General features: G+C 39.5%; 2 protein-coding genes across 9 annotated transcripts in view; one reads left to right on the forward strand and one right to left on the reverse strand.

Moving 5' to 3' along the window:
* Positions 1 to 402: 402 nt before the first annotated feature.
* Positions 403 to 26,052, reverse strand: QRSL1 (glutaminyl-tRNA amidotransferase subunit QRSL1). 4 transcript variants are annotated; one of them, XM_080664264.1, is made up of 11 exons: positions 25,804 to 26,052; positions 19,103 to 19,262; positions 18,689 to 18,787; positions 17,155 to 17,251; positions 14,288 to 14,464; positions 9,046 to 9,221; positions 8,844 to 8,956; positions 7,312 to 7,504; positions 6,677 to 6,794; positions 3,859 to 4,064; positions 403 to 1,035 (listed from the first exon to the last, which is right to left on the reverse strand). In XM_080664264.1, the coding sequence occupies exons 1-11, from the start codon at positions 25,825 to 25,827 to the stop codon at positions 818 to 820; spliced, it is 1,581 nt and encodes a 526-aa protein (XP_080520390.1). In that variant the 5' UTR covers positions 25,828 to 26,052; the 3' UTR covers positions 403 to 817. The 4 variants fall into 4 exon arrangements, with proteins under 4 accessions (XP_080520390.1, XP_080520392.1, XP_080520393.1 ...); XM_080664266.1 differs by having other exon boundaries at positions 25,712 to 25,951; XM_080664267.1 differs by having other exon boundaries at positions 25,680 to 25,903.
* RTN4IP1 (reticulon 4 interacting protein 1) overlaps positions 25,480 to 27,639 on the forward strand; it is a 46,345-nt gene continuing 44,185 nt past the window's right edge. The window contains exons 1-2 of one of the 5 annotated variants that reach the window (XM_080664272.1): positions 26,023 to 26,196; positions 26,329 to 26,493. Coding sequence is in view for 4 of the 5 variants with exons in the window: in XM_080664268.1 (XP_080520394.1) it covers positions 26,449 to 26,731 (283 nt within the window). In the remaining variant the exon portion in view is untranslated. Of the gene's footprint in view, positions 25,665 to 26,018; positions 26,732 to 27,639 lie in introns of those variants that run through there. The other 4 variants (XM_080664270.1, XM_080664269.1, XM_080664271.1 and 1 more) reach the window with 4 other exon arrangements.

The following is a 27,639-nucleotide window of genomic DNA, read 5'->3' on the forward strand; positions in this document are numbered from 1 at the left end:
TAGGAGAAAGAGCTCAGTGTAACATGGAGTTGTTCTGGTTTCTTGGCATGGGGCTCTGGAATAGCAGAAGTAAAATTTTACCCTTTAGCATGGAAGTAAGTTCTCATTCGGTGCAGGTCTATTTTTAGAGAAGCCCAGGTGCCTACAGGGAGAAGCACACTCCCAGTCTTGCATGACTCTGGGCCCCAGCAGGTTGCACTTCCTCCTGTGATCAGAGCTCCTCTTACATCTGCTTTGCTCAGCAAAGGCAAATATTCCCATTTTATTGATTTTTGTATATTTTGCAACATCTTCTGAGGCAGCCTCCATTGCTTGTTGAGTTGCCTGTCTGCTTGGTTGTCCAGATGATCTATGGAGGCCTCAATTATTGTTTTTGTTAATATTTTGGTTACAAAGATGCATAAGTTTTGACAGGTTTATTATTAAACTTATTTTTACTGGAAACTTTTTCTTTTTTTATTTAAGATGTAGTTAATATACAATATTATATTAGTTTCGGTGTACAACGAAGTTATTCAACATTAATACATCTAATAAAGTAAATAAGCTGTTATTTTTAATGGACATTTTTTTCAAAATGCATCATTTTTCAGGAACATGTGTCTTGTGTTACAGTAGAAATCCTGTACTCTGCACTTAGCAGATGCTTAATAAATGCTGGCAGATTACATATAATTAACTATATCACAAGAATTTTAGTGGTTCCAAGGAATGATTATGTTGACAATGAACCAAACCGCAAGAGCTTAGCAAGATCATTTGACTTTTCTAGAATATAAAATCTTTAAGTTTTTCAGTTTGCATGATATACTTGTCACTACTGTTTTAGAGAAACAGAAGCTAAGTCATTTTCAAAGACTGATGAACAATCACCCATTATTTCTTGAAATTGAATAACAGGAAACTGTACTTGTTTTTCAAACCATTTGGCAACTGTAAGAAGCTGCTTGTCACAAAACGCACGTCCAATAAACTGTAGTCCTATTGGCAACCCTTGGTTGGAGAGGGCCATAGGGACACTCACTGCTGGCAACCCTGAGTAAAAGAAAGAAACCCATTAATTGATTAATTCTCCATCCTAAGAAGCAGAGACCCTTTCACTTTCCAGTGCTAGTAGGACCATGATAAGGCTTAAAAAATAACAAAAAGTAAATGATAAACATGCTTTTGTACTTTTCTTCATTCACTTAATGATAAATGTTGAAAATCACTGTTATTGGAACATCTCCATTCCTTCTCATAGCTGCATCTATTCCATTATGTGGGTTTACCATAATTTATTCAACCATTCTTCTACAGTTCGGCATGTAGGTTGTTTTCTGTGCTTAGCTATTTCACGCTATAGCCTAGTAAATTACTGTGTACATGTTTTCTGGTATTCTTGAAAGTTTCTCAACAAAGAGGATTGCTTCACCAAAGGATAAATAAATATGTAATTAGATAATGCCAAATTCCCCTCCAAAAAAGCTGTACCATTCTGAACTCCCATTAGCAAGATGAGGGATTTTTTCCTGTAGCTTTGCTTATCCTATCTAATAAAAGAGTAATATGCAAACTGACCGTCACACAAGATGGCCACCACAAGATGGCCTGCAGGGGAGGGCAGCAGTGGGAAGTTAGGGGTGACCAGGCGGGCAAGGGAGGGCAGTTGGGGGGGACCCAGGCCTGCAGGAGAGGGCAGTTGTGGGCGATCAGGCCAGCAGAGAGGGCAGTTAGGGGTGACTGGGCCAGCAGAGGAGGGCAGTTGGGGGAGACCAGTCCAGCAGGGGAGGGCAGTTGGGGGGGCACCAGGCCTGCAGGGGAGGACAGTTTGGGGGTGGACCCAGGCCTGCAGGGGAGGGCAGTTGGGGGGAACCAGGCCAGCAGGGGAGGAGAGTTGGGAGCCAGCAGTCCTGGATTGTGAGAGGGATGTCCCAGTGGGATCAGGCCTAAACGGGCTGTTGGACATCCCTCAAGGGGTCCCAGATTGGAGAGGGTGCAAGCTGGGCTGAGGGACAACCCCTTGCCCCCACTGCCCCATGCACAAATTTCGTGCACCGGGCCTCTAGTAGACTATATTGTTGAGCCTGTAAATTTTCCCAATTTGTTAGATGAGATATAGTAGCTCAGGGTAGTTTTTCCAGGTTTGGAGCAGAGAAAGTATAAAATCTTGGGACATCTTGTTATATCATAAAAAAAGGAAGTTTTCAAAAATTACTGGGGACAGGTCTAAAGGATAGATTCAATTTGAAGGGGCTCCTGTTGACTAATTCTGGGGCAATATGAGCAGCAAAAACAGTAATGATAGTAATTGCTTATATTACATTGACTTAAAAGAAGAAAGCTGCTCTTTAGAGAAGACTGCTAACTAATATACAGAGATGGAATGCTATAATTAGAAAGGTCAGCATTTTGTAATTCTCTAGGTATTAACTCAGGCAGGCAGCATGAATAAATGCTAAAACTGAGTTCAAGTTTATTGGGGATTAGAATATTCACATGGTCTCAAAGTATCACTTCACCAAATGCTTACAAGTGATAAAAGGAAAAATGTAACTCTACAAGGAAAACATCTGCAGTTACTTCCTTAACTAAGGGTTCAACTTAGTTTCCAAAAGCAGAGCAAACTAATGTTAACTGTTTCCTGACATCAAGAATATGTAGTATTTCTGTCAAAAATGTTGAACTCATTCCAATCTCAAGGAAGCAATCTGACAATTCAGATTATGGAGGGGACATCCTTCAGGACAAGTGAACTAGATTCTTCAAAAGACAATGCCACTTAAAAGAAAAATGTTAGGGGATTTTTTATCAGAAGTAAGCAGGCCAGAAGAAAGTAGCACAACATTTTTTTAAGTGCTAAAGAAAAAAACTGTCAAAACAGAATCCTATATATAGCAAAAATAATCTTTGGAAAAAAGCGAAGAGAATTAGTTGCCATCAGACCTACCCTAAAAAAATGGCTAACGGAATTACTCTAAACAGAAAGGATGTGATAAAACAAAAAAATCTTGACAGATCAGGGAGAAATAAACACAGTAAGCAAAAGTACAGGCAAGTACAGTAGACTTTCCATCTCCTCTTGAGTGTTCTATGCTATGTTTGATAATTGCTATAAAAATTATAATGCAGCCTGATGTGGTTCTGAAAAACAGAGAGCTGAGGGATTTAAAAAAGATACCATAAATGAATTATATATCAGGAAAAAACAACTTATAAAAGACATTTTTGGTACAATTGATAATTCAACTTTATTAATTTAGAAAATTTAATTATATAAATTTAAAATGCAACACTTAACTATGGACTACATTTGGCAAGTTATTGTACAGTATCTATGTTAGTTTTCTTAGGTAAGATAATGGAATTGTGGTTATATAGGAGAATGTCTTTATTCTTAGAAGACTCATGATAAAGATGAAGTGTCATGATGTTGAATCTTAGAAAAGTGTGTCTCTGTGTGTGTGTGGAGAAAGAGGGAGAGACAGAGAGAGAGGGAAAGAGAGGAAGAGAGGAAGGAGAAAGTAAACGAGGCAAAATGTTAACAAGGGTGAGCCCAGGCAAAGGTCATAGCGGTGTTCATTATGCGACTTTTCAACTTTTTTATAGGTCTGAAAAATGTTTAAAAGTTTAAAAATATGCGCTAAGTGAACTGATTCTGAACATGTGTATGTGTGGTGAATCTGAGGATGTGTGTACCTATGCCCACGCACCACACACACACACACACACACACACACACACACACACACACGCACGCACGCACTTTTCTAAGCATTCCAGAAGGACAAGCAATTGCCTTTAGGGAACGATCCAGCTAGAACCTAAGTGAAGACCAGGGTGCCTACTTAAAAATGTAAAGAAAACCTGAACCCTCACCTGCCATATTTACAGCCTGTGTAAAAATATCACCCTGGGCACTTCGCGTTCTGTTGTCTTCTTTGATGAACTCCACATATGGTACTGCCTCACTCAAGGTGGTGGGAGTTAGCAAGACATCCACTCCAGAGTTAAAAACATTCACAAAATCATTAGCAATGAGTCGTCTCACTTTCTGTGCTTTGATGAAGTAATTCTCATAGTTTCTGTGGAAAAAAATAGGTGATATTTTAAGGGCTTTTTGTTATTTCTTTGAACAATTCTCATACGTGAGGCTTGTTAAAGAATCACTGGATCTTGGCCTTTATGAGTTATGACTCCTACAAAACATAAAAATGAATTTTGTTCAACTGTGATGTCATTAGAAAATTTGGTAGGCCTATAGTTTAATCATTCAGAATTCACTACTAGATGCAATTCTGCATATATAATCATAAAACATTAATACTTCTAGGGAACCATTAAACCAGAACATTCATTTTCAGGTGAGGAAAATCAAGTATAGTTATTAAATGACTTTGCAGAGGTTACAGAGATTGGCAGTGGTAGAGGAAAGTCTAGAACTGGGTTCCTGGAGGCTCAGTTTAATCCTCTTTCTATTATAATGTCTTAATTCATCTATAGTATAATGATAACTAATTATTAGAAGGACACTAAAGTTTTGCAAAATTCTAACATCCCATCAGAATTAGACATTAGAAAAAGGTTCTGCAAACAAAAACTGGGGGAAGTATGCTATGCTTGCAATTTTGTATTTTGTGGATAGGCACAGCCCAGAATGGAAATGTGCAATTCAAGGAAAGATGCTTACTTTACTGAAAAGATTAAGGAATTAGCCAGACATAGGAGTTATAAGTCAATCATGCAGAGAAAGGGAAAAAGAAAATGCTCTTTAAATCCTCCTGAAACTAATGAAGGCTGGCAAAAGTACTAACTATTCTAACTTCAGTTTCCTCACCTGTAAAAATGGATATCCCAACTCCGATCTTACTGCAAACCAAATACAATGAGATAAAAACGTAAATATCTTTTTTACCCTCAAAGAATGCTCTAGAACTATCAGATGTCCTTACTATCATTTGACCACAGGATCTATAAAGAAGAATGCAGCCCTAACTGGTTTGGCTCAGTGGATAGAGCGTCGGCCTGCGGACTAAAGGGTCCCAGGTATGTACCTTGGTTGCGGGCACATTCCCAGTGGGGGGTGTGCAGGAGGCAGCTGATAGATGTTTCTCTCTCATCGATGTTTCTAACTCTCTATCCCTCTCCCTTCCTCTCTGTAAAAAATAATCAATAAAATATATATTTAAAAAAAGAGAAGAATGCAGACATCACCTGTAACTTATACAACAACAGTTGATGGCTTAAATAATGTATTAACAGCATTCCCAAACTTGAATTTTGTAAAAGAACAGATACTTCTGTTCTCTGAAATTTCTTCCTCCTTTAATATGGTTCAAAAGCAGAACTTCTGCTCCCATCAATGATGCTTCCATCCATGATGCCATATTAAACAACCAGAAAACAAGACAAAAGGAAACTACCATTTTCAGACCTTAGACAACAGGCATTCAGAAGAGGGAGCTCTGAGAGAAGAAAAGCAAGTATGTGAAAAGCTCTTTGATTTCCCTAGGCAGTGGTCGGCAAACTGCGGCTCGTGAGCCACGGTTTGCCGCTCTGTTGACTAATGAGTTTGCCGACCACTGGGATAGGGGCTTAATCACAAGGAACAACAACAGCCTGTAATTATTGGAATTGAGAGTCTAGGTCAGTAGTCGGCAAACTCATTAGTCAACAGAGTGGCAAACTGCGGCTCTCAAGCCGCAGTTTGCCGACCACTGCCCTAGAGTAATGCCTGGAGGCAGTTTTCAGGCCTGAGCCCAGAGAGGCGGAACCTAAAGAGAGCTTAAGAGTGGGGAAACAGGGCTCTCTGTCAAAGAGGAAGACGGAAAGTTTGGAGAGGCAGACAGCCACAATTTGCCAGAGCAGAGTATTGGATAGGAATAAGTAGCACTCAGAGCTCAAGGGATCCCTTGAGTGTGGTGAGAACATTCAAGATCTACTCCCTTAGCAACTTTCAAGTATATAATATAGGACTGTCAACTATGGTAAATATGATGGACTTTAGATCCCCAGAACTTACTCATCTTATCACTGGAAGTTTGCACCCTTTGGCCAACATCTCCCCATTTCCCCCAGCCCCAACCCCTGGCAATCACAATTCTACTCTGTTTCTATGAGTTTGGCTTTTTCCTATCTAATCTATCTATCTATCTATCTATCTATCTATCTATCTATCTATCTATCTTAAAGATTCCACATGTTAGTGAGATCATATCGTATTTGTCTTTTTCTTATTTCATTTAGAATAATGACTTCACAAGATGGTCAATAAACTAATATTGAAGACAATCTTGGTAGGAGTCATAGCAATTTAGAATTCTTTCTTGGAGCAAACAGGTGCATAGTGGAAGGAAAAACTAAGTTGATTCACTAAATTTTTCTCAAGAGACACCAAAGTAACTTCCTACTTAAGGCTCTAACAGCCATATGCCAGTGTGGCAATAATAGTCAGGGGACATTTAATGAGGCCAAAATCCCTCAGGGCTTCCTACTTAGTTTTTACTAATCATTTAATTAAAATTTCCCATTTTTGTTTGTTTCTGAATAACAGGAACCTAAAGTACCATAAATAAGCCTTTAATTGATTTCTAATTAAAATCATAAAGATTTTGCTTCTTTAGCATATATAAGGCCTGTTACTACTTTACTGTTGAGTTTTTAAGAATGGGGAAAATTCCTAAACTAATTATCTTACTCTTTTAATAAGAAAAAGTTTCCTGAGAGAATTCTTCCTCTCACCACATCATTGAAGCCTTCTCGTCTGGTTGCAGCATACATGGCTTCAGTAGACACATTAATGTCACACCTGTGACCTGAAAACCAAAAAGAGATAGACATTACTTAAGAAGGAAGTTTTGGCTGAGAAACAGACCTAAATTTACATTTGTGACCAATACAAAAATTGCAGATTGCCCTTCATGGTTTCCCTTCTTTATTTGCCTTGTGAATGAGGAGCCAGTCAGCAATCAAGGAAACAGAAGAAAATAACCAAGAGGGAGACACTATTTGTTCACTTCCTCATTTGTTCATTTGTTCGTTCATTGAAATGTTTACTGAGCATCTACCACGTGCTAAGCATTACATTAGATGAACTGAAAAAGATGAGATACTATCTCTTCAAGGTATTCAGTCCAGAAAAGTGAATTGAACACACAGATATATTAATGATAAATAGTGTAAGTATAATGCTAAAATGACAAAGGATTCACTGATTTGCTTTTCTCACTCATCAACACAATCTTGGGCAATATACATACATTGCCACTAATAAGTGAACCTTTCAAATGTTGAGGCAACTACCTTAAAAATCCAAAAACATAACCATCTTACCATACTCTAGCCCATCAAATCTTGCCATATTCGATGCCACTTCTGATGTACACAATACATGGTAGCAGACGATTGAATAACTGGTGTGGGGCAGGGACACTTCAATTACTTTGGCCCCCTCAGACTCAAAGAGCTTAGCAGCTTTGGACCAAAGAGATTGTACTTCACTTGATAATTCTGGTACAAGATATTCCTTATTGGAAAAAGTTAAAAAACGGAAATTAGAACATCTATATTGATGATTTATAAAAATTTGTACTCCAGGACCTTTGGCAATACATTAGAAAATTTGATTAAATTGCTCGTAGGTAGCCAGAAAGATTGACCTAATTTAAGAGTGTTCATGGCACAAGCACAGTACTAGATATGAGTGAGCTCTTTAACAATGCTAAAGATTGGTGATTGGTTGAGACCTTATAACTGTTAAATGTTTATTATATATCAGGTACCCTGTTAGATGCTTTTCAAATGTTTTCTACTTTAATGCTTTTAATAATCCCATGATGTAGGTATTATTTTTCAATTTATTAATAAAAATATAGAGACTAGAGAAGTTAAATAACTTTACTAATATTACATAGCAGGTAAAGTAGAGGATCTAGGATACTAAACTACGTCTGTTTCTACAACTTGTGCTTTCTCTAAGCCCTGAAAAGAAGGCACAGCTATGACCTTAATTGAAGACTTTAAAGAAAGCTGAATTTCCCTGTAGCAGTGGTCTCAACTGGGGGCAAGTTTATCTTCTTCCTGTCAACCGGGGACATTGGTAGCATCTGCAACATTTTTGGTTGTGGGATTGTGGTATGGTGGGGGCACTACCTCCAGGAGTAGAGGCAGCGATGCTGCTAAACATCTTACAATGCATAGTACAGTCTCCCACAACAAAAAATTATCCATTTTATTATTATAGATAGTCGCCATGCTCTGTATTACATCCCTATGATGATTATCTAATTCAAACCTCACTATTCTCTGAAATCAATACTGTTATTATCCCCATTTTACAGATAGGGAAATTGAGCTTAGAGAGATTAAGCCATGTGTGCTCAGGTTACACATCTATAATAATAAAAGGGTTATATGCTAATTGGACCGGACGTTTTCCAGACATCATTCCAGATGTCTTTCCTGACGAAGCCACGGCTGGAGGGAAACCAGCCCGGGTCCCGGGTGCCTGCGGGCAGCCTGAGGGAAGCCAGCCCGGGTCCAGGGTGTGTGCAGGTGGCTGGAGAAGGGAAGCAAGCTGGTGTCCTGGGTGCCTGCGGGCGGCCAGAGGAGGGAAGCAGTCCGGGTCCCCGGGTGCTTGCTGGCGGCCTGAGGGGGGAAGCCTGGGTCCCGGGTGCCAGAGGAAAGCCAGTGCCAGCAGCCGGGGAAAGAAGGCCTACACCTGCACGAATTTTCATGCATCGGGCCTCTAGTAGCTAATAAAAGTGGAAGAGCAAGGATTCAAACCTAACCAATCTATTTCCCAAATCTGTGCTTTGTATGTGACATGACAGTATTTCTGTAGAGTAATGAAAGGGAAGAATTACCTTGGGAATTCCTATACATAGTTTGCTTACATCTGTCAAACTGGGAAGTTTAAACGATTTAACAGGATCTTGTACTGTGGTTGAATCTTTGTAGTCATGCCCAGCCAGTACACCTGTAAAGAAAAATACTTGGGAGTGACAGACATCATTGTTTTACAGTGAAATTGTAACATTTTCAAACTACATGGAATCATATAAATACCCAACAGAGTTGCTGCATCATCCACACATCTGGTTAAGATTCCTGGCACATCCATTGAATTCACCAGGGGAATGAGACCGTGACGGGAAACTAAGCCATAGCTTGGTTTTAAACCAACAACTCCACAGTGGGCAGCTGGATTTCTGGTTGATCCTCCCGTATCTGATCCTAAAGCCCTGGAATTTAAATGGAATTCTCTTTAGAAGAATGACATATCTCTAATTACATTTGGAATCTACCTTTTAAAATGTATATTTTAAAACTGTATTTCCCATTGATTATATAAAAGTAAAACATGCTTTTCTCAGAGAATTATTGAAGTATAGAAAAGGGGAAGAGGTAAAATATCCCACCATCCTGAGGCAAACACTGTTAATATTCAGCATATTCAAGTCTTTTTAAAAATGCATTTCTCTTTCATACTTCAGGTTATTCTGTAATCATAAGTTTCCATCTCTTTTTTGCTAATCATGAGCCTTTTATTAGATCATTAAAATTACTGAAAATTTAAAATATGTATAATACTCTATCATCTCAGTTGGCAAGTCCCAATATTTTAAAGTACATTCTCTTATCGATCTATATACAAATCTTATACCTTCCTTTAATGGCTATTTTACAGTATGCTTTTAACAACTGAATATACCCTTCCCTGAAATTCAGATACAGCCCTTCTACTACCCCATTTAGAATCATGGGTAGAAATGTATTTTAATTTATTTAAACATTATGTTGTTGCCAACTAGAATAACAATTGCATAATAAATTACTTTGTAATAAACACCTTTAAACATAAACCTTTGCCCATATGTTTGATTATTTTTTAAGTTAGCTTCTAAGAAATAGAGTTAATGGGCCAAAGAGTCTGCCTGTTATTGTAAGTTCTTAATATATACAGTCAAATTACTCATTAGAAAGGTTATACCAATTTATATTCTCAATTGCAGTGAATCAAATTGTGTTTAATGTTCCATTGTTCCACTGAATACTAACAGTTCTTAAAATATGGTTAAAGTGATAACCAAAAAGTTTTGTAAATGTGGATTTTAAAATAATTTTTCACATTTATTTGTATTTGTATTACCCAACTATGAAGTGTCTGTTCATTGTTTTGCCCAGTTACCCATAGAGTATATGCTTTTCTTATTAAACAACAAAAACTCCCACAAAAACTAACTTTGAGGACATAATACTAGGTAAAATAAGCCATCACAAAAACTGCATAATTTCACTTATATGAGATACCTAGAGTAGTCAAATTCACAGAGACAGAAAGGAGAAGAGTGGTTGCCAGAGGCTGGGGGACAGGCAAATGGTGAGCTGTTGTATAATGGGTACAAAGTTTCAGTTTTGCAAATGAAAAAAGTTCTGGAGATTGGTTGCACAACAATGTGAATGTATTTAACACTACTGAACTACACATTTAAAAATGGTTATTAAAATGGTAAATTTTATGTTATGTATATTTTAAAATTAAAAATTAAAAACATTAAAAAAAACTGTTTCAGAAAAATAGTTTTTCTAATTAGAAAAGTGTACATGGCTAATGGAAAAATTAAAATGCCCTACTGTATGATGTATATAAAGTAAAATTTCTCATATAATTACTACCCTGATAAAAATCTAGTTATCAATTTTAATATACATTCAGACACTTCCATGCAACTAACATACATATATACATATATAATTATTACTTTTAATAAAACTAAGATCATACTATACATACTATACATGTCTTTCCATGTCACCGGTGCTCTAGCTCAATCTTTTTCATAGGGCATAGTATTCCAAGAATTTTCTTATTTTTACAACTATTATAGAAAGAATGAATCAAAAGGTAGGGGGGATAAAGCAGAACACTTGACAGTTTGGGACCCATTCAATCTGGAGTTAGTTTGGGTCTGTGCTTCTCTTGACTACACCCGGCTTTGGACTAAACAAGGCTCCTACCAGTCACATGGCCCTTGTGTTCTACAGAAAATGCAAATTAGACTGCCTTTCTTACCAAGTCCATTTGAGTCACAAAATCAGACGGTTGCTTTCACAATTTCTAAAACGATACATTTTCTTATTAGGATTCACTGACAGCTATGTAAAGTAAAACTTGCATTTCCATAGGAATTATGTGTCAAAATGCCATCTTCTCCAAGCTCATTCAGAAAGATGAACACTGAATGGGGTGATGAGGATAGGAAAGAGCACCTAATCTGGCAGCCCTAACTTATCAGAACTCTCATTAATATTAATGCAGTGCTATGAAATTTCACAGGGATAAAATGAAATGGTTTTACTTGTTGACAAGATTCCAGGGAAACTAAAAAAAAAAATCTGTAGAGTCTAATAAATCCTCATAGCTCTAAAAATATAAATAATTTATTGCTTGCAATGTCCCTGAAAGAGCTTAGTCTCAGTGGATAATTAAGGAAAGAGAACTATAATAACAGCAATATTTATTTACTCTTCCTTAGATGGTTAGGAAATGCTTTACAAATGGGACTTGAGAGATAAAGCATGATTGATGCTTCCCAAATACAAAGTATGACAGTTTAACAAATCAGCTCCCTACAAACTTAAAAAACCTTTACTTACTAATATATATTTTTAGTTGCTGATTGATAAAAACACTATTTTAAATATTCTATTGATATATATTAGGAGCATTTTTTTTCTTTCCTTTTTGGGGGGACAAAAGTCAGAATTAGGCGAAGGATAAACCATAGCTAATTTAGCTCAGCAGCACTCAGCTAAAGCCATTGTATGTTAGTACCTAAATATCTGTACAATTAGTAACCAGACACCCAAATAAATTATTTAAAAAATCAAATTTAATGAAGTCCATTTATGCTAACTGGTTTATTTTGCTAGATCCATAAAATCATGTTTTTAAGAGAACCAGATACTATATAGGAAGACTTTAAATGTTATATTATTACTAGAGGCCCGATGCACAAAGATTCGTGCAAGAATGGGCCTTCCTTCCCCTGGCTGCCGGCACCACCTTCGCTCCGGCCCGGAGCCGCCTTTCCACCTTCCCATGCTGCCCAGAGGCCCAGAGCTGCTGGGGCAGTGTGGAATGCCTGCGTCATCGCCATGGCGACAAAGCAAGCGTCCCACCCCACCCCCGGCCACTCGGCACCTGCGTATGCAAATTACCCTTCCATCTTTGTTGGGTTAATTTGCATACTCACTCCTGATTGGCTGGTGGGCGTCACGAAGGTACGGTCAATTTGCATATTTCTCTTTTATTAGTGTATATTATTTTTTAATCCTCATCTGAGGGGAGAGTGGAAGGAAGAGGGAAGAGGGTGAGAGAGAGAAGAGAGAGAAACATCGATGTGGCAGAGACACATCAATTGCTTCCTACATGTGTCTCAGCTGGTGGTGGGGGTCAAACCTGAAACCCAGGTACATGCCCTTGACCAGGAATTGAATCTGAGATCCTCCGGTACACACACTAACGCTCTAACCACTGACCAATGCCGGCCACGGCTAAATGTTATCTTAAAGTTAAATGTATAAATACACATAAGTGTACTGTATAGTTAAGTGTATTAATAAGATATAATTTTGATATACCACTGGACACAAATAGCTCACTAAAAAGAAATAAAAATACTGAGGTATTGCCCAATTGGTATGGTTCAATGGTTGATGGTCAACCTATGAACCAGGAGGTCACAGTTTGATTCCTGGTCAGGACACATGCCCGGGCTGAGAGCTTGATCCCAGTAGGCGGCGCAGGAGACAACCGATCAATGATTCTCAACACTGATGTTTCTATCTTTCTTCCTCTCCCTTCCTCTCTGAAATCATAATATACATATATACATACACATATACATATACATAAATATATATGTATATACAAAAATATACTAGAGGCCTGGTGCACGAAATTTGTGCATGGGGCGGGGGTGTCCCTCAGCCCAGCCTGCACCCTCTCCAATATGAGACCCCTTGAGGGATGTCCGACTGCCCGTTTAGGCCCAATCCTACCGATAGGATCGGGCCTAAACGGGCAGTCGGACATCCCTCTCACAATCCAGGACTGCTGGCTCCCAACTGCTCGCCTGCCTGCCTTCCTGATTGCCCCTAACCGCTTCTGCCTGCCAGCCTGATCACCCCCTAACCACTCCCCTGCCAGCCTGATTGATGCCTAACTGCTCTCCTGCCAGCCTGGTCACCCCTAACTGCCCTCCCCTGCAGGCCTGGTTCCCCCCAACTGCCCTCCCTTGCAGGCCTGGTTCCCCCCAACTGCTCTCCCCTGCAGGCCTGGGTCCCCCCCAACTGCCCTTCCCTGCAGGCCTGGTCGCCCCCAACTTCCCTCCTCTGCCGGCCTGGTCACCCCTAACTGCCCTCCCCTGCAGGCTTGATTGCCCCCAACTGCCCTCCCTTGCAGGCCTGGTCTCTCCCAACTGCCCTCCCCTGCTGGCCTGATTGTCCCCAACTGCCCTCCCTTGCAGGCCTGGTCCCTCCCAACTGCCCTCCCTTGCTGGCCATCTTGTGTCCACATGGGGAAAGGATCTCTGACCACATGGGGACAGCCATCTTGTGTGTTGGAGTGATGGTCAATCTGCATATTACTCTTTTATTAGATAGGATAGAGGCCTGGTGCACGGGTGGGGGCCAGCTGGTTTGCCCTGAAGGGTGTCCCAGATCAGGGTGGGGGTTCCCTTGGGGTGTGGGGTGGCCTGGGTGAGGGGCCTGTGGTGGTTTGCAGGCCGGCCACGCCCACCAGTGACCCAAGCAGAGGCCAGGACCTGGGATCTGGGATTTATTTATCTTCTATAATTGAAACTTTGTAGCCCTGAGCAGAGCCAAGCCTCCTGCTTGCTCCGTGGCCGCAGCCATTTTTGTTGGGATTTATTTATCTTCTATAATTGAAACTTTGTAGCCTTGAGTGGAGGCCTGGGCCCGACAGGGTATGCGGAAAGCTTGGCTTCCTCCATTGCCGGGGAAACCCAAGTTTCCTGCTCACTCTGTGGCCCTAGCCATCTTGGTTGGATTAATTTGCATACTCTCTCCTGATTGGCTGGTGGGTGTGGCTTGTTGGTGTAGTGAAGTAATGGTTAATTTGCATATTACTCTTATTAGATAGGGTGTGTGTGTGTGTGTGTGTGTGTGTGTGCGTATTTAGAAATACCGAAGTATGAACTTGCCTATTGTTGGATTTTGCCTATAGTTTATAACTATTTGTACCAGGTTGGGTTTTAAAGTACAGATAGGAAAAACATCTTACGCAAAGCATGTGAACGCTGATACGGCGGCTGCACTCCCTCCAGAGCTTCCTCCAGTTATAAGCCAATTTGTATCCTCGTTCTCACCATGGGGTTTCTGCTTCCTCTTTTCTTGGTACTGTTTTGAATAACTCCAAGGGTTTTTAACTGGTCCAAATACACCATCTGTGCTACCAGATCTGAGATGAAGAAGTGAAGCAAGATAGCTAATAAAACTTTCATTTTATGTGACAATTTCATCTTCTGATTATTATTTGCTTCTGACACTGTATAATCCACTGTAGTAAACTGAATTGGAAAAGATAGGAAGCCTGCTTAGATGCAGCTTTATTCAATTAGATAGTTGAGGAGTGGAGGATGGAAAGAGCATTTGTGATAGAAAGTAGAGAAACCTAGTCTACTAAGAAATGAAGATTTATATCCCAGTTGATCATCTAATTCAGTTTAAGATGATTTCCCTTGTAAATTAAGGTCTTCCGGTTATAGTGACACAAACATTCAAACAGTTAACGCAAAGTCTTTTAAAGGAATCCCTCTTTTAATCAGAAGTTTTAAGAAAAGCATTGTAAGTAGAATACTAATAACTTATTTTTTAAATTTTGAAACAATTTCAATCATACAGAAAAATTATAAAAATAAAAATAGCATGAAAAGCACTTTACACCCTTTACCCAGATTCACCTACTGTTAACATCTGACCTTATTTATTTTATCATTTGCATGCTCTGTGTATGTGTGTCCATACACTTTTTTTTCTGAACCATTTAAGAGTAAATTATATTGCCATGGCTCTTTAGTCCTAAATACTTTAGTATGTACTTGGTATGTTATTTCCTAAGATTAGGGTATTCTCTTATATAGTCACTAGAGGCCCAATGCACGAAATTCGTGCAAGGGGCTCGGCCCTCGTGGCCCTGGCTTCGTCTGGAAGGTCGTCCGGAGGGTCGTTCTGCTGTTTGGTCTAATTAGCATATTAGCTCTTTATTATATAGGATAGTACAGTTATAAATATCAGTAAATTTAACATTAATATGCTTTTATCTAATTTAATGTATATAATCCAATTTTGCTAGCTGATCCAATAATGTCCTTTATAGCATTTTACCCCCTTCCAGTACAGAAGCAGATCTAGAGGCAGGTACTAAAGTTAGTTATCATTGTCTCTTAAGCCTCTTTTTTTTTACTTTTTTCATCATTCACTAGCCAATGAACATTGAGTTATTTCCAGTTTTTGGCAATTTGAAAAAAGTCACAATAAATATTGTACTGAAAGGCCACTGACAGTGCTTTTATGTAAACATAAGTCTTCACCTCTTGACCGAGATTGTTGGGTCATATGGTAAGTGTGTTTAACTTTATAAGACACTGCCAAACTATTTTCTAAAATGGTGACGCTGCCCTAACCGGTTTGGCTCAGTGGACAGAGTGTCAGCCTGCGGAATAAAGGGTCCCAGGTTTGATTCTGGTCAAGGGCATGTACCTTGGTTGTGGGCACATCCCTAGTAGGGGGTGTGCAAGAGGCAGCTGATCGATGTTTCTCTCTCATCGATGTTTCTCACTCTCTATCCCTCTCCCTTCCTCCCTGTAAAAAATCAATAAAATATATTTAAAAAAAATAAATAAAATGGTAACACCATTTTGAATTCCCTACCAGCAATGTATGAAAAATCCAATAGTTCTTTATCCTGGTCAGCACTTGATATTCTCATTTTTAAAGCCATTCTAATAGGTATAAGTATCTCATTGTGTTTTTTATTTGCATTTCCTTAACGTGATGCATTTTTATGTGTTTATTTGCCAACTGTGTATCTTCTTTAATGAAATGTCTGCTTACCTCTTTTACCCATTAAAAGAAAAACTGAATTGTTTTCTTAGTGAGTTGGAAAGGGTCTATATATACTGGATGCATGCTCTTTCTCAGACATATGTAATGCAAGTATTTTCTTTCAGTCTATAGTTTTTTGTGTTTTGTGTTTTTTTTTCATTTTTAAACAGTATATTTCAAAGAACAGAAGTTACTAATTTTAATGAAGTCCAAACCATCAATTTTTTATTTAACAAATTGTACTTTATGTGTCCTAAGAAATTTTTGTCTAACTCAAGGTCATAAAGATTTTCTCCTACATTTTCTTCTATAAGTTTTAGGTTTTATGTTCTTTAACTTACTTTAATCTAGAACATTTTCACAGCCTTCCTATGCTTTTTAGTTATTGACACTTAATAGAATGTTTCTAATTTCAGATTTGTCTTTTGTTCCTTTATTATTACTTTAGGATAGGAAATTGCATAGATGATGGTGTGTTCCTCTTAGGGAATCACATCCGGAGGTACATGATGTTCACTTCACCCTCATTGATATTCATTTTGATCAGCTATTCAAGGCAATGTCCTAATAACCTATGTTTGAATTTACTCCCATGGATTAATCTATTCAATATGTATTTACTAAATGCCAAAACAATGAAAAGACAAGCCAGAGATTGGAGAAAATATTTGCAAATCACCAGTATAATAATGGGTTTGAATCCAGACTGTATGAAAGAACTCTTACAACTCAGTAAGATAAACAACCCAACTTAAAAAAAAAAAGGGGGTGGGAGGCAAAAGATTTGAATAGATTCTTCAACAAAGAAGATATATGGGTGGCAAACTACATAATGTTTAACATTATTAGTCATCAGGGAAATGCAAACTAAAACTGAAATATTACTATATATGTATTAGACAGTAGAGCATAATCTCACAGAGGGAATGAGAAACTGGCATTAGAATCCTCAAAAAAATCACCTCAATACTTTTAGGGAACTACATAATGAAATTAAAGAGAGATGGAAGAAATACAAGAGAAGAGAATTTCAATTTTACTTACCCCATAGCAAACTCATCTAAGTTTGTTTTTCCCATTAGTAGAGCTCCCTGATCCAACAGCTTCTGAACTACTGTGGCATTATAAGGTGGTACATAACCTGAAAAAAATTCAGTAATTTTTATTACAGGAAAAAACCAACAACAGTGAACATATAAAACATATTAAAGAAACAAGATTTTAAACTGCAATTAAGCAATTTGTATTGACATGTGTTAATTATTCTTAATTTGACTAGTAGGTTGTACTTTCTTCCAAAAGTTAATTTTTTCTATTGCTAAATGCTATGTTTTCCAAAGACAGTTTATATTCACTATTTTTATAACATAAAAACACTGACTTTAACAGTACTGCAAAATACTGAATAACAAAGGTGTACCTAATTCATTTGACACTAATCACAAATCATATTTTTGATCATTGTACTTGACTTTTTCTTCTCAGATAATGCTATTTCACAGTGATTTTTATCCATTTCCAGTCAGAAATAGATTTTTATTGTTAATTAAAATTCTCTCCATGGAGTGTATATTCAAAAACAATTAACAACAGTCTACCTATCAGAGGAACCTAGGCACATACCTCAGAATATTACTTTTAGTTATATAGTACTCTGAATAACCTTTTTCCATTTCCTGTTCTTTCTATGATCCAAGCATCTTGATAAACGTGATTCCTTTTTGACTTACTAAACTGTAAAGAATAAAACTAAACATTATAATACTCAAATAAATATCTATAATAATAAAAGCGTAAAATGCTAATTAGGCCGGACAGCCAAATGACCTTCCAGACGAAGCCATGGCAGCGGGGGCTGAGGCAGAGGCGGTTAAGGGCGATCAGGCAGGGAGGCGAGCAGTTAGGGGCGATCAGGCAGGCGAGTGGTTAGGGCCGATCAGGCAGAGGGGTTAGGGGCGATCAGGCAGGCAGGCAAATGGTTAGGGGTGATGAGGCAGGCAGGCAGGCCAGCGGTTAGGAGCCAGCTGTCCCACAGGGATCAGGCCTAAACCAGCAGTCCAACATCCCTCAAGGGGTCCCAGATTGCAAGAGGGTGCAGGCCGGGCTGAGGGACCCTCCCCCCACCACCTCCCGCACACGAATTTCGTGCACTGGGCCTCTAGTAGTGATATAAGAGGTACAGGAGTCAAGAAATAAAAAATAACGGGACAGTAGTGGCCAATGAATCCTCACACCATCCTTAAGAGATGGGTAATGACAGCCACTTCATACTATTCCCATGTTATCACAGAGTGGGAGTTAGAGGTTGCTTAGTGTGTTTGTGGTGATCAGTTACTGAGTCTTCCTAAATAGGATTGCTAAAACTTCCTAAATTACATTCATCCACTAAGCAGGTCTACCTCTAAAGAATAATTTTGCATTCTGAAAGGGCAAATAGAAAAAATGTAATACTCCATCCTAAGTATCTTCTTTGCAGATATAATTAGTGTGAGAATATCTTGGTGCTTTACTATCTTTTCTTTAATTTAAACTGAAAAATTCTTATTTTTAATAAATGCTGTGATTAGTTAAACTTTACCTTTCAACATGTTTGATGCACATGTTGTCTCAATGCCAGTTGTGCTAAAGTTGTCTTTTACTGCAACAGGAATTCCATCTAAATCCCCAAGTGAGTGACCTGTGTTAAAAAGCCAAAAGAACAGAAGTATCTAATTCAAGATATAATGACACATTAATACTAGTTAATAACTATTAGATTTGGTAAAGATACTTCTTCAGAAATTAAATTCAGGTTAGAAATTATTGCAGTTGGATAGTAAAAAGCATCACATATCCAATTGCCTCATTTTTTACTATACTGCATGGCAAGTTCTTTAAATAAGGGGATGCTTTATGTTCCCATTTGGAGACTTGCCAAATGGAGACTGCTACATCCAATTAAAACGCTTTCTCTAAGGATATAACAACTGAGTATAATTCAAAAGTAATTTACCTTTCTTATATCTTTCCTCTGATTCTTCAGCTTGCTTTAAGGCCACTTCTTCTGATACAGTAATGTAAGCATTTAGAAACTTGGTCTTCTTGATCAGGGAGAGACATTTTTGACAGAGCTCAGTTGGAGTAATTTGGCCTTGTTTCAGTGCGGCAGAAACCTATAATATATACAGTTCAAAAACCCTTTGGTGAGTCTGCAGAAGTTTCAAATATTACACTGATGTAGGCAAGTGGAGTGGTTAAGTATAAATTTTGAAGTAAGACTTGGATTCCATACCAAGAGAACCTATTAACTCTACACTTAGTGTAGTGAACCAGGGTAACACCTTGACCAGCTTGAAGATGGTTTGGAGGACACCACATTCATAGGCCTAGCTAAGTAACTGTTTCTAAGCCAAGCTTGAACAAACAAGAGCGATGGTTTAGGTCAGTGGTCGGCAAACTGCGGCTCGCGAGCCACATGCAGCTATTTGGCCCCTTGAGTTTTTAGCAAAGGCCAGCTTAGGAGTACCCTAATTAAGTTAAAACAATGTACCTACCTATATAGTTTAAGTTTAAAAAATTTGGCTCTCAAAAGGAATTTCAATCGTTGAACTGTTGATATTTGGCTCTGTTGACTAATGAGTTTGCCAACCACTGGTTTAGGTAAACCATCCTGCCCATGAGAAGTAGAGGTCCAGCATGGGTGAAGCATGGGTTAGGATAGATTGTGTACAGGGAGTAGCTTAGCTGCAACACAGGCAGTCCATAGAGAAAGAAAAATGAAATAGACAAGTCAATACAGGACTTTATGGCTCTAAATAAATTATCTTTACTAAATAGATCTTTGGAGAATTCAAACAAAAACAACTAGTCATTAAAAGAAGTGCTTAGAAAATATGGTTTCAAAAGCAAACAAACTTTCCTGAAATCTGGTCCTCACTGCATCAGGAAAACTGGTAAAGAAAGCATTAAAATAAACTGTACTACAAGTTACCAGAATCTGCATATTGATAGTAAGTGAAGCCTCAGGTGAAGTGATAATTATTTAATACTTCCTATAGAATAACTACATACTTACCAGGTAAAATAAGTAACAAGAAGTTGAAGACAATACCAAATCTTTGGAGATAATATGAAAAGACAGATGGGAGCTCAGAGATAAGGGGGGAGGAGTGGGCGTGGGGAAGAATATTTATTGAGTATTTACCAAGAGCCAGGCATTATTGTTGGCTTTATGTGCATTATTACTGAATTTAATCCTTAAAACAACTACAGAAGTTAAGTATTATTAACATCATTTTAGAGATGAAGAAACTGAAGGTCACAGAGGTTAAGTGATTTGTCCAAACACACACAAATAGTAAAGGGTAGAAGTAATTTTTTAACATATGTTCAGCATTTCTCTCTGCGCTAGTGGAAGCTTAGTTTGTCCTCTAAGTTGAATGTATTTTCACGTGTCCTAAGTACATCAAGCAATAGGAGTTTGCATTTGGAGGAAAATCTGCAAATGATCTGCTCTTAGCTGTTGAATAAGTCATCAAAGCAGTAGTATTCTTTTTTTTTTTAAAATATATTTTATTGATTTTCTTACAGAGAAGAAGGAAGAGGGATAGAGAGTTTGAAACATCGATGAGAGAGAAACATCGATCAGCTGCCTCCTGCACATCCCCTCCTGAGGATGTGCCCGCAACCAAGGTACATGCCCTTGCCCGGAATTGAACCTGGGACCCTTGAGTCCGCCTGCCAACGCTCTATCCACTGAGCCAAACCAGTTAGGGCCAAAGCAGTAGTATTCTTAAGGTTGAGGGTTTTAAATGAGAAAAGCTGTGGGATAGCCTCTGAGAGGACCTAATGCTGATGGACAAGAGGAGGAAAGAACTGCCATGGAGAGTCTGGGGAGTGGCTCAGGGATGGAGAGGGGAGCTGGGCTTGACTTAAAGGAGGTAACCTGGTAACAAGAAGAGATATTTCTATTCAATTGTTTGTATGCAATGTAAACTTACAAGAAAGGAGCCAAAGAGAAATAAAATGATAGCAGTGTGTTCTAAAATTCTAAATATGGAGTGAGAAGAAAGAATAAAGTGTTAGGCTAGGTAGAAGAGAGTCAGAACTAGTAAACACCCAAAGCTAGAGAGACAGATAGCTATATGGGCAGGCCTATCCCGTGGCAAAGTTGTAATAGGAAAATTATGTCTGCCACTTTCTCTCCTTCTTTGTCTCAAGTCCTCTAATGCCCACTATCCTCAAACGGCTTTCTGACTTGTCAACTGGTATAAGAATAAGAGGTAATAAGGAGTTACAGTTGTGAGAAATCAGATTGCCCAGGAGCATGTACTTTAAATAGTGCTGATGTTCGTTAGGACCATTTTTAGGAAATCCAGATTTGAGAAAATCAGTAAGGGAATTGGAGAAGAGAAATTAAAACAAAGATGCTAATGAATTAGAATGGATTGAGCATAAGGAATATGAGATATAAATAGTACAGTTCTCCTGGGACAAAACTAAAGCTGTCATATTTGAATATAGGATGAAATCAAATATAAAACTTTTTGTAAAAAAAAACAAATTCTCGCCCGGCCAGTGTGGCTCAGTGGTTGAGCATCAACCCATGCACCAAGAGGCCTCTGGTTTGATTCCTGGTCAGGGCATATGTCTGGGTTGTGGGCTCAATCCCCAGGAGGGGGCGTGCAGGAGGCAGCCAATCAACATAGATGTTTCTCTCTCATGGAGGTTTTTATCTTTCTCTCTGTCTCCCTTCCTCTCTCTCAAAGATCAATAAAAACATATTAAAACAAAACAAAACAACATCAAAAACAAATTCTCTCTCCCTGGCACTTCTTTCCTCTAATGGAAACTAGGCTTTTCCGAGGCCATTGCTTCTCCTGCAGCTTTCTCAAGGGGTGGCTGTTTTAGCTCCTTCTACCATGTACCAGAGTCCAGGGGAGGAGAAAAGAATATGTGGGCAGGCTTCCTCCTAGGTCTCCTGCCTTCCTCTTCCCTCTTCTTTCAAAACCCAGCTCATCTGAAGAACAAGCCTTGGAGGGGATTATATTACCCTCTAAGTCTCCCTACACCAAGTCTCCCTACTACTTCTTTTCATTCATTGAAGATTTGAGCAGTTAGCTCACCGTAATCTTGTTTACTACGGCTCCTGTTCCTATTTCTGTTGAAGTCGAACTTCAAGTTATGTACACTGACACCCGGCCTCACTTTACACAAACTTTCCTCCATCTTACCCGTGACCAACTCACATGGTCATAGCCCAGACTACATGACTACATACATCATTACCAATCTCTCTATATATAAAAGGCCAAGTGTCTGTCCGTCCAACTGGTAGCTATGATGCACACTGACCACCAGGGGGCAGACGCTCAACACAGGAGCTGCCATGATGCTCAATGGCCGTTTAAAAATAAACAGCACCACTGACCTGGCGCCAACAAACCAACACTCGGCTTCCCCCAAGTGGGACACAGGCCCTGCCACCACCCTGGAGCGACACCCCACCAAATCGCAGCCAACACTGACAAGACCCCATGATGCAAAATGTGGCCCACAGTCCAGCCCGGCCCAGAAACAGTCGCTGTGGGCGCGGGGTAATGACGTCACATAGCAACACCTGGCTTCCTCTCCCTAGCAACTAGCCTCCTTGGAGTTTCTTCAGCCCAGGAACCCAATTTGCTTTATAGCCAGGTGCAAACATTTTACAACTTAACCAAATGTTTGTGAAGTGTTTTCATGTGCCTCATCTCATTTGATCCTCACAGAAGTTCTGGAGTACGGAGATAGAAAACTCAGTAGAATCCTATTTTGTTTTCATTAGCCAGAAAATGGAGATTTAGAAAGTTTAGAAACTTGACCCAACTGAAAAGAAGAAATGGTGGAACTTGAAAATGACTTCAGGTTTTCTCACTGTACAGAATATAGTCAAACACTGCTACTGTTAAATATTTTACCCTTTTTTTCCCCTGTCTGATCCATAATAATAATCTGCATCATGTTGATATTTACTGCTGTGTTGCTGACAATTACTTGAAAGAGAAGTTGGGGTGCTTCACTGGGCTGGAAAAAGTTTAGCTAAATCAGAAAGCAGGTCTAATTAAGCAAGTTTATTCTATATCTATAAAAGGCTAAGTTGACTCGCGCATGTGCGATACATATAAAGCTCTCACTGGCGCCAATCGCATGCGTGTGTTTCCATCTGTCATTGTCGATTGTGAATTTGGTTAACACTTCTATTATAGAGAAAGGGCAAATAGCAACATTAAATATTTCTTCTAATTTATTTCCTTTCAATGTGCACGAATGTGTGCACCAGGACACTAGTATCTGTATAAATATCAATTCTAATTTTCCCACATCTCCTGTCCCTTAAGCTCATTTACTCTACTACCTACAAGGTTAGCAAGAAAATGGGGACCTCAGTTCTAAAACCCCAAGGAAACAGATTCTGCCAACAACAAATGAGGACCCTACAACTTAAGATGAAACCACAGCCCTGGCTGACACTTTGATTTCAGCCTTGTGAGACTGATTCTAAGCAGAGACCCCAGTAACTCCCCTCCTGTACTCCTATTGGATGCAGGAAATTTGTACAAGAGTAGGCCTTCCTTCCCCCGTTGCTGGCACTGGCTTCGCTCTGGCACCCAGGACCCAGGCTTCCCTCAAAGCCCTGGCCTCTTCCAGAAGGTTGTCCAGAAGGACATCCGGTCTAATTAGCATATTATACTTTTATTATTATAAAGAATTAAACTTTAGAATATTAGTCTGGTGTCTGGCTCCTAGAAACAATGGGGTCATGCCACATAAAAGGAAGGTAAAAGTAAGACTCCTCTCCCTTCCTAAATTTTACCTGGGTATAATTTACTAATAGTTTTACTTCCTATTTGGCACTGTAGCTCTTTTTTGTGTGCTTCCTCCCAGGGCTCTTCTGTTGCCCTAAGCCTCCAATTAGGTCCCCCAAATTGCCTCAAAACTCCAGTTTCGAGCCCTTCCCTTAATTTCCTCCTCAGCAAATTTTCCCTTTCTTCAATTGATTATCTCAACTAGGGTGTGATGGAAAGAAATTTGATTGAACTATTATATTTTACAACAATGGATGAATAGATCATTAAGCCTTTCCAGGCATCTTTACATATTTAAAATAGAATGGGTACTAAATTCATCTCTAATTGGTAGAACTTGGGGCAATGATTCAATGATGTGGAGAGAATATAGAGTGGGCAAAAGATGTGTTTTGGGTTGGGAAAATCACCACCAAATAATGTTTTGTACACAATATCAATAAATAATTGTTAAAGGAGTGATTAAGTGAAAGCAATCAAGCCAAGGCAACCATCCTCCTGTCTGCCCCTGGGTCAGTTCCGCTAAATTATTTTTATCCCCTTGACGTAAAAGTTGTTTCGCACGATGCTTCCCTCAACAACAGGAGGAAGGGTTGGCACATAAAAGGTGGAGCTGAATGGGAAAAGAACAGAAAAAGAAAAGGCCATGCGTTTTCAATTATATTTCATTTTAAAACAATTTTTCTTTTTAAAGGACAAACAGGAAAGTCCAGATGCAATTAAAATAGTAAAACAGTAATTATTTGGGGGAAGACCTATTTATTATTTAAAGCCTGCGGACTTAAAAAGAAGTTCTCATAATTTAGTTTTCTAAAAGGCTGCCAGGTGGGAAGAAAAGACATTCCTGGTGAAGACAGAAGGCATGGTAGGTCCTCAACCTCTATGTATCAGCAGAATCACCTGGAGCCTTTGTTAAACCGTATACTCTGGGCCTTACCATACAGATCTGCCTCCGTGGAGAACTGCTGAGTTTTAACAAGGGCGAGAGGTAAGTCTTACAGCAGAGGGCCTGCAGACAGTTACAAAGGCCGAGAGCTAGAGCAGGAAGCAGAGACCTGAATTAAAACCCTAACAGTAGGGATAAAGCAAGAAAACAGATTGCACACATAATTTCAAGACAGAATTAAGCGCGGTTAGTGACTTACTGGATATTACAGATGAAGAATCTAAAGGCAAGGAGGATAAAGTTGTCCCATTAATAAGAGACTATTAAGAATTCAGAAACCAGGTTTTGGGTTTTTTTCTAAAGATGGAGGTTGAGAGGTAACAGGGGGTCCTGTTACAAGGAAGTCGACTTTGGTTACATTGGGTTTGAGGTGCTTATGGGGACATTTGTTAGAGATGTCCAGAAGACACCCACAAATACAGCCTAGAGTTACAAAAGGACGTCCGGGAAACAGGGACAAGGATAAAGGAATCATTGGTATTTTAGTGGTAGTTAAAGCCTAGAGAATGATATATTAAGGGAGGGGGAGAAAGGGGGGGGGTCATTAGTTTGGCTTTTGCAAGGGACAGAGTTGTGGAGCTCCTTAGAACTGAGTGGTCGGGGGCAGAAGAGACACTGAGGGGGACCAGCGCAATCCCCCTCTTCTGGCAGCGCCCCAGCCTCAGCAAACGTCTAGTTGAGAAGCCCGAGTTCACTTCCACCCCACAGCTCCGCGGTATAGAAGCTCCCCTGCTAAGGTCCTAACTCCAGAACCCATATGGAGAGTACAGCCGAAGGACCCACAGGTACGAATCCCCAACCTAGTTCCAGGGAAGGAGGCGGCGGGGCTGACCGAGATGCGTGGCCAGGCCCGGGGACTCCATGCCCACGGACTCCACGAATCTGGCCGACTTCCCTGGGCCCTCAGCAGCCAATTCCACTCACTTCTCCGAGGGTCCGGCCCAGCATAGTCTTCGTGTCCAGCCTGCCACCACAGGGGCCAGGTGACAGGGAGGAAAAACAAAGGTCAACAACTGCTAAGGGTAGTACATGGGCGCAGCCATCTTTGCTCGTCACTGGACCTTTCAACACCGAGTACTCCCATTGGTCGGATTGCAGCCCGAGGAAATGATCTTTGCACACGATTGGTTGGCGCCGCAAGGCACGTCCCGCGGCGGCGGCGGCGGCGGAGAACGAGTGGAAAGGAGACTCCGGGCTGGGGTCGCGGTGGGGTTTTGGAAGCGTCTGTTTCCCTGTGGCGTCGGGTGCGCGAGCGGAGTCCGTCGGTCCCGCCGAGTGCTCCCGAGACGGGGCAGAGTTCTAAGGGTTTTGATTTTGGTCTGTTTTTAAGGGGAGGGGGTTGAGCGGGGAAGAGAATGGACAGAATACTGACTGGAACGTTAATTGGAGCATATTATATGCGAAGAGCCATCTAATTCCACATTCTTCTTCCTTCGTTTGCTCCATTAGGCTAACTTCATTTTTTGAATCCTCCGTTTTGAAATCGGACACCGTGTGTTTGGCCTATTTCAGGGGTGACAGGTTAATCCAATCTCAGTGCATTTTAATTGGGCAACGCAACTCAACCACATGTTCACGATGGAATTTCTGAAGACTTGTGTACTTAGAAGACAGGCATGTATTACGGTTTGCTTCTGGAGAAGCCAAGTTATACAAAAGCTTTCAGTTAGAAAGATTAGTACTACCTCTCCGAGGAGCACGGTCATGCCCGCTTGGGTGATAGATAAATATGGGAAGAATGAAGTGCTTCGATTTACTCAGAACATGATGATGCCTATCATACACTATCCAAATGAAGTCATTATCAAAGTGCACGCTGCAAGTGTAAATCCTATAGATGTTAATATGAGAAGTAAGTTTGAAAGACATCCCTCGTTATTATATTTTTTATTTTTCTTAAGAGAATTTCATCAGGGTTCAGTAATTTTAAAAGATCAGTTGTTATTTTACTACACTTCTTTGGTTAACACAAAGGAATTGTTTAGGTTTTTGACAGTATGTCAGCAGATAGTTCCAAAATTTTTGAAATTGCAATGCCCATGGTATACTTTAATCTTTTACAAAATGTAAGTTCGAATTGCTTCCAGGCTTCCTTAAAATGTAAATTGGGACTTGAGAGTTGTGTCCACAGCTAACTTTATGGTATCCTCTCCTGGGAATTTTGTGATATTCTGAGGTCTATCACAGGTTTTAGAGGTATGGTTATGTTTTCACATCAGTTCAGAATTTGCATTTTTGTAATACTTCTTTGCTCTCTCACTGTTCAGTTTTCTTTTTCTTCAGAAATTCCATCCTTGCCAGTACTTTCCTCCTTTTTACTGTTGCATTTGGCCTCAGCAGTTAAAATACACTTTTCTGTTACCCTAAGTGGGAACAATATTACTGTATTTTAATTTCTTCTGGGATATGCTGACAAAGATTGAAGAGCACTATTGATTCCTTAAATATATACTATGTAATTTTAGTGCTGAAAAAATTAATTACTATTTGTGAATTACTTTAACTTTGGAGAGTAATGACAAAAATATTGCTTATGGGAACTTACTCATGTCTTCTGAAAAAGTAAAAAGAAAAAAAACCATCTGGGATGATTGATTGGTCAGTTAACCTCAGTGCTCTAAACAAGCTTCCATATGAGTTACAATTTTATCACGTGTCTGTGTTTTGAAGGCCTATATGTAGACCTACAGTTCTCATCAGATTGCCTCAATAAGTTGTGCAGGGTGGGGCCAAAGTAGGTTTACAGTTGTATGTGAAATA

Source organism: Plecotus auritus, assembly GCF_963455305.1.
Source record: "Plecotus auritus genome assembly, chromosome: 4".
Taxonomy (NCBI): Eukaryota; Metazoa; Chordata; class Mammalia; order Chiroptera; family Vespertilionidae; genus Plecotus; species Plecotus auritus.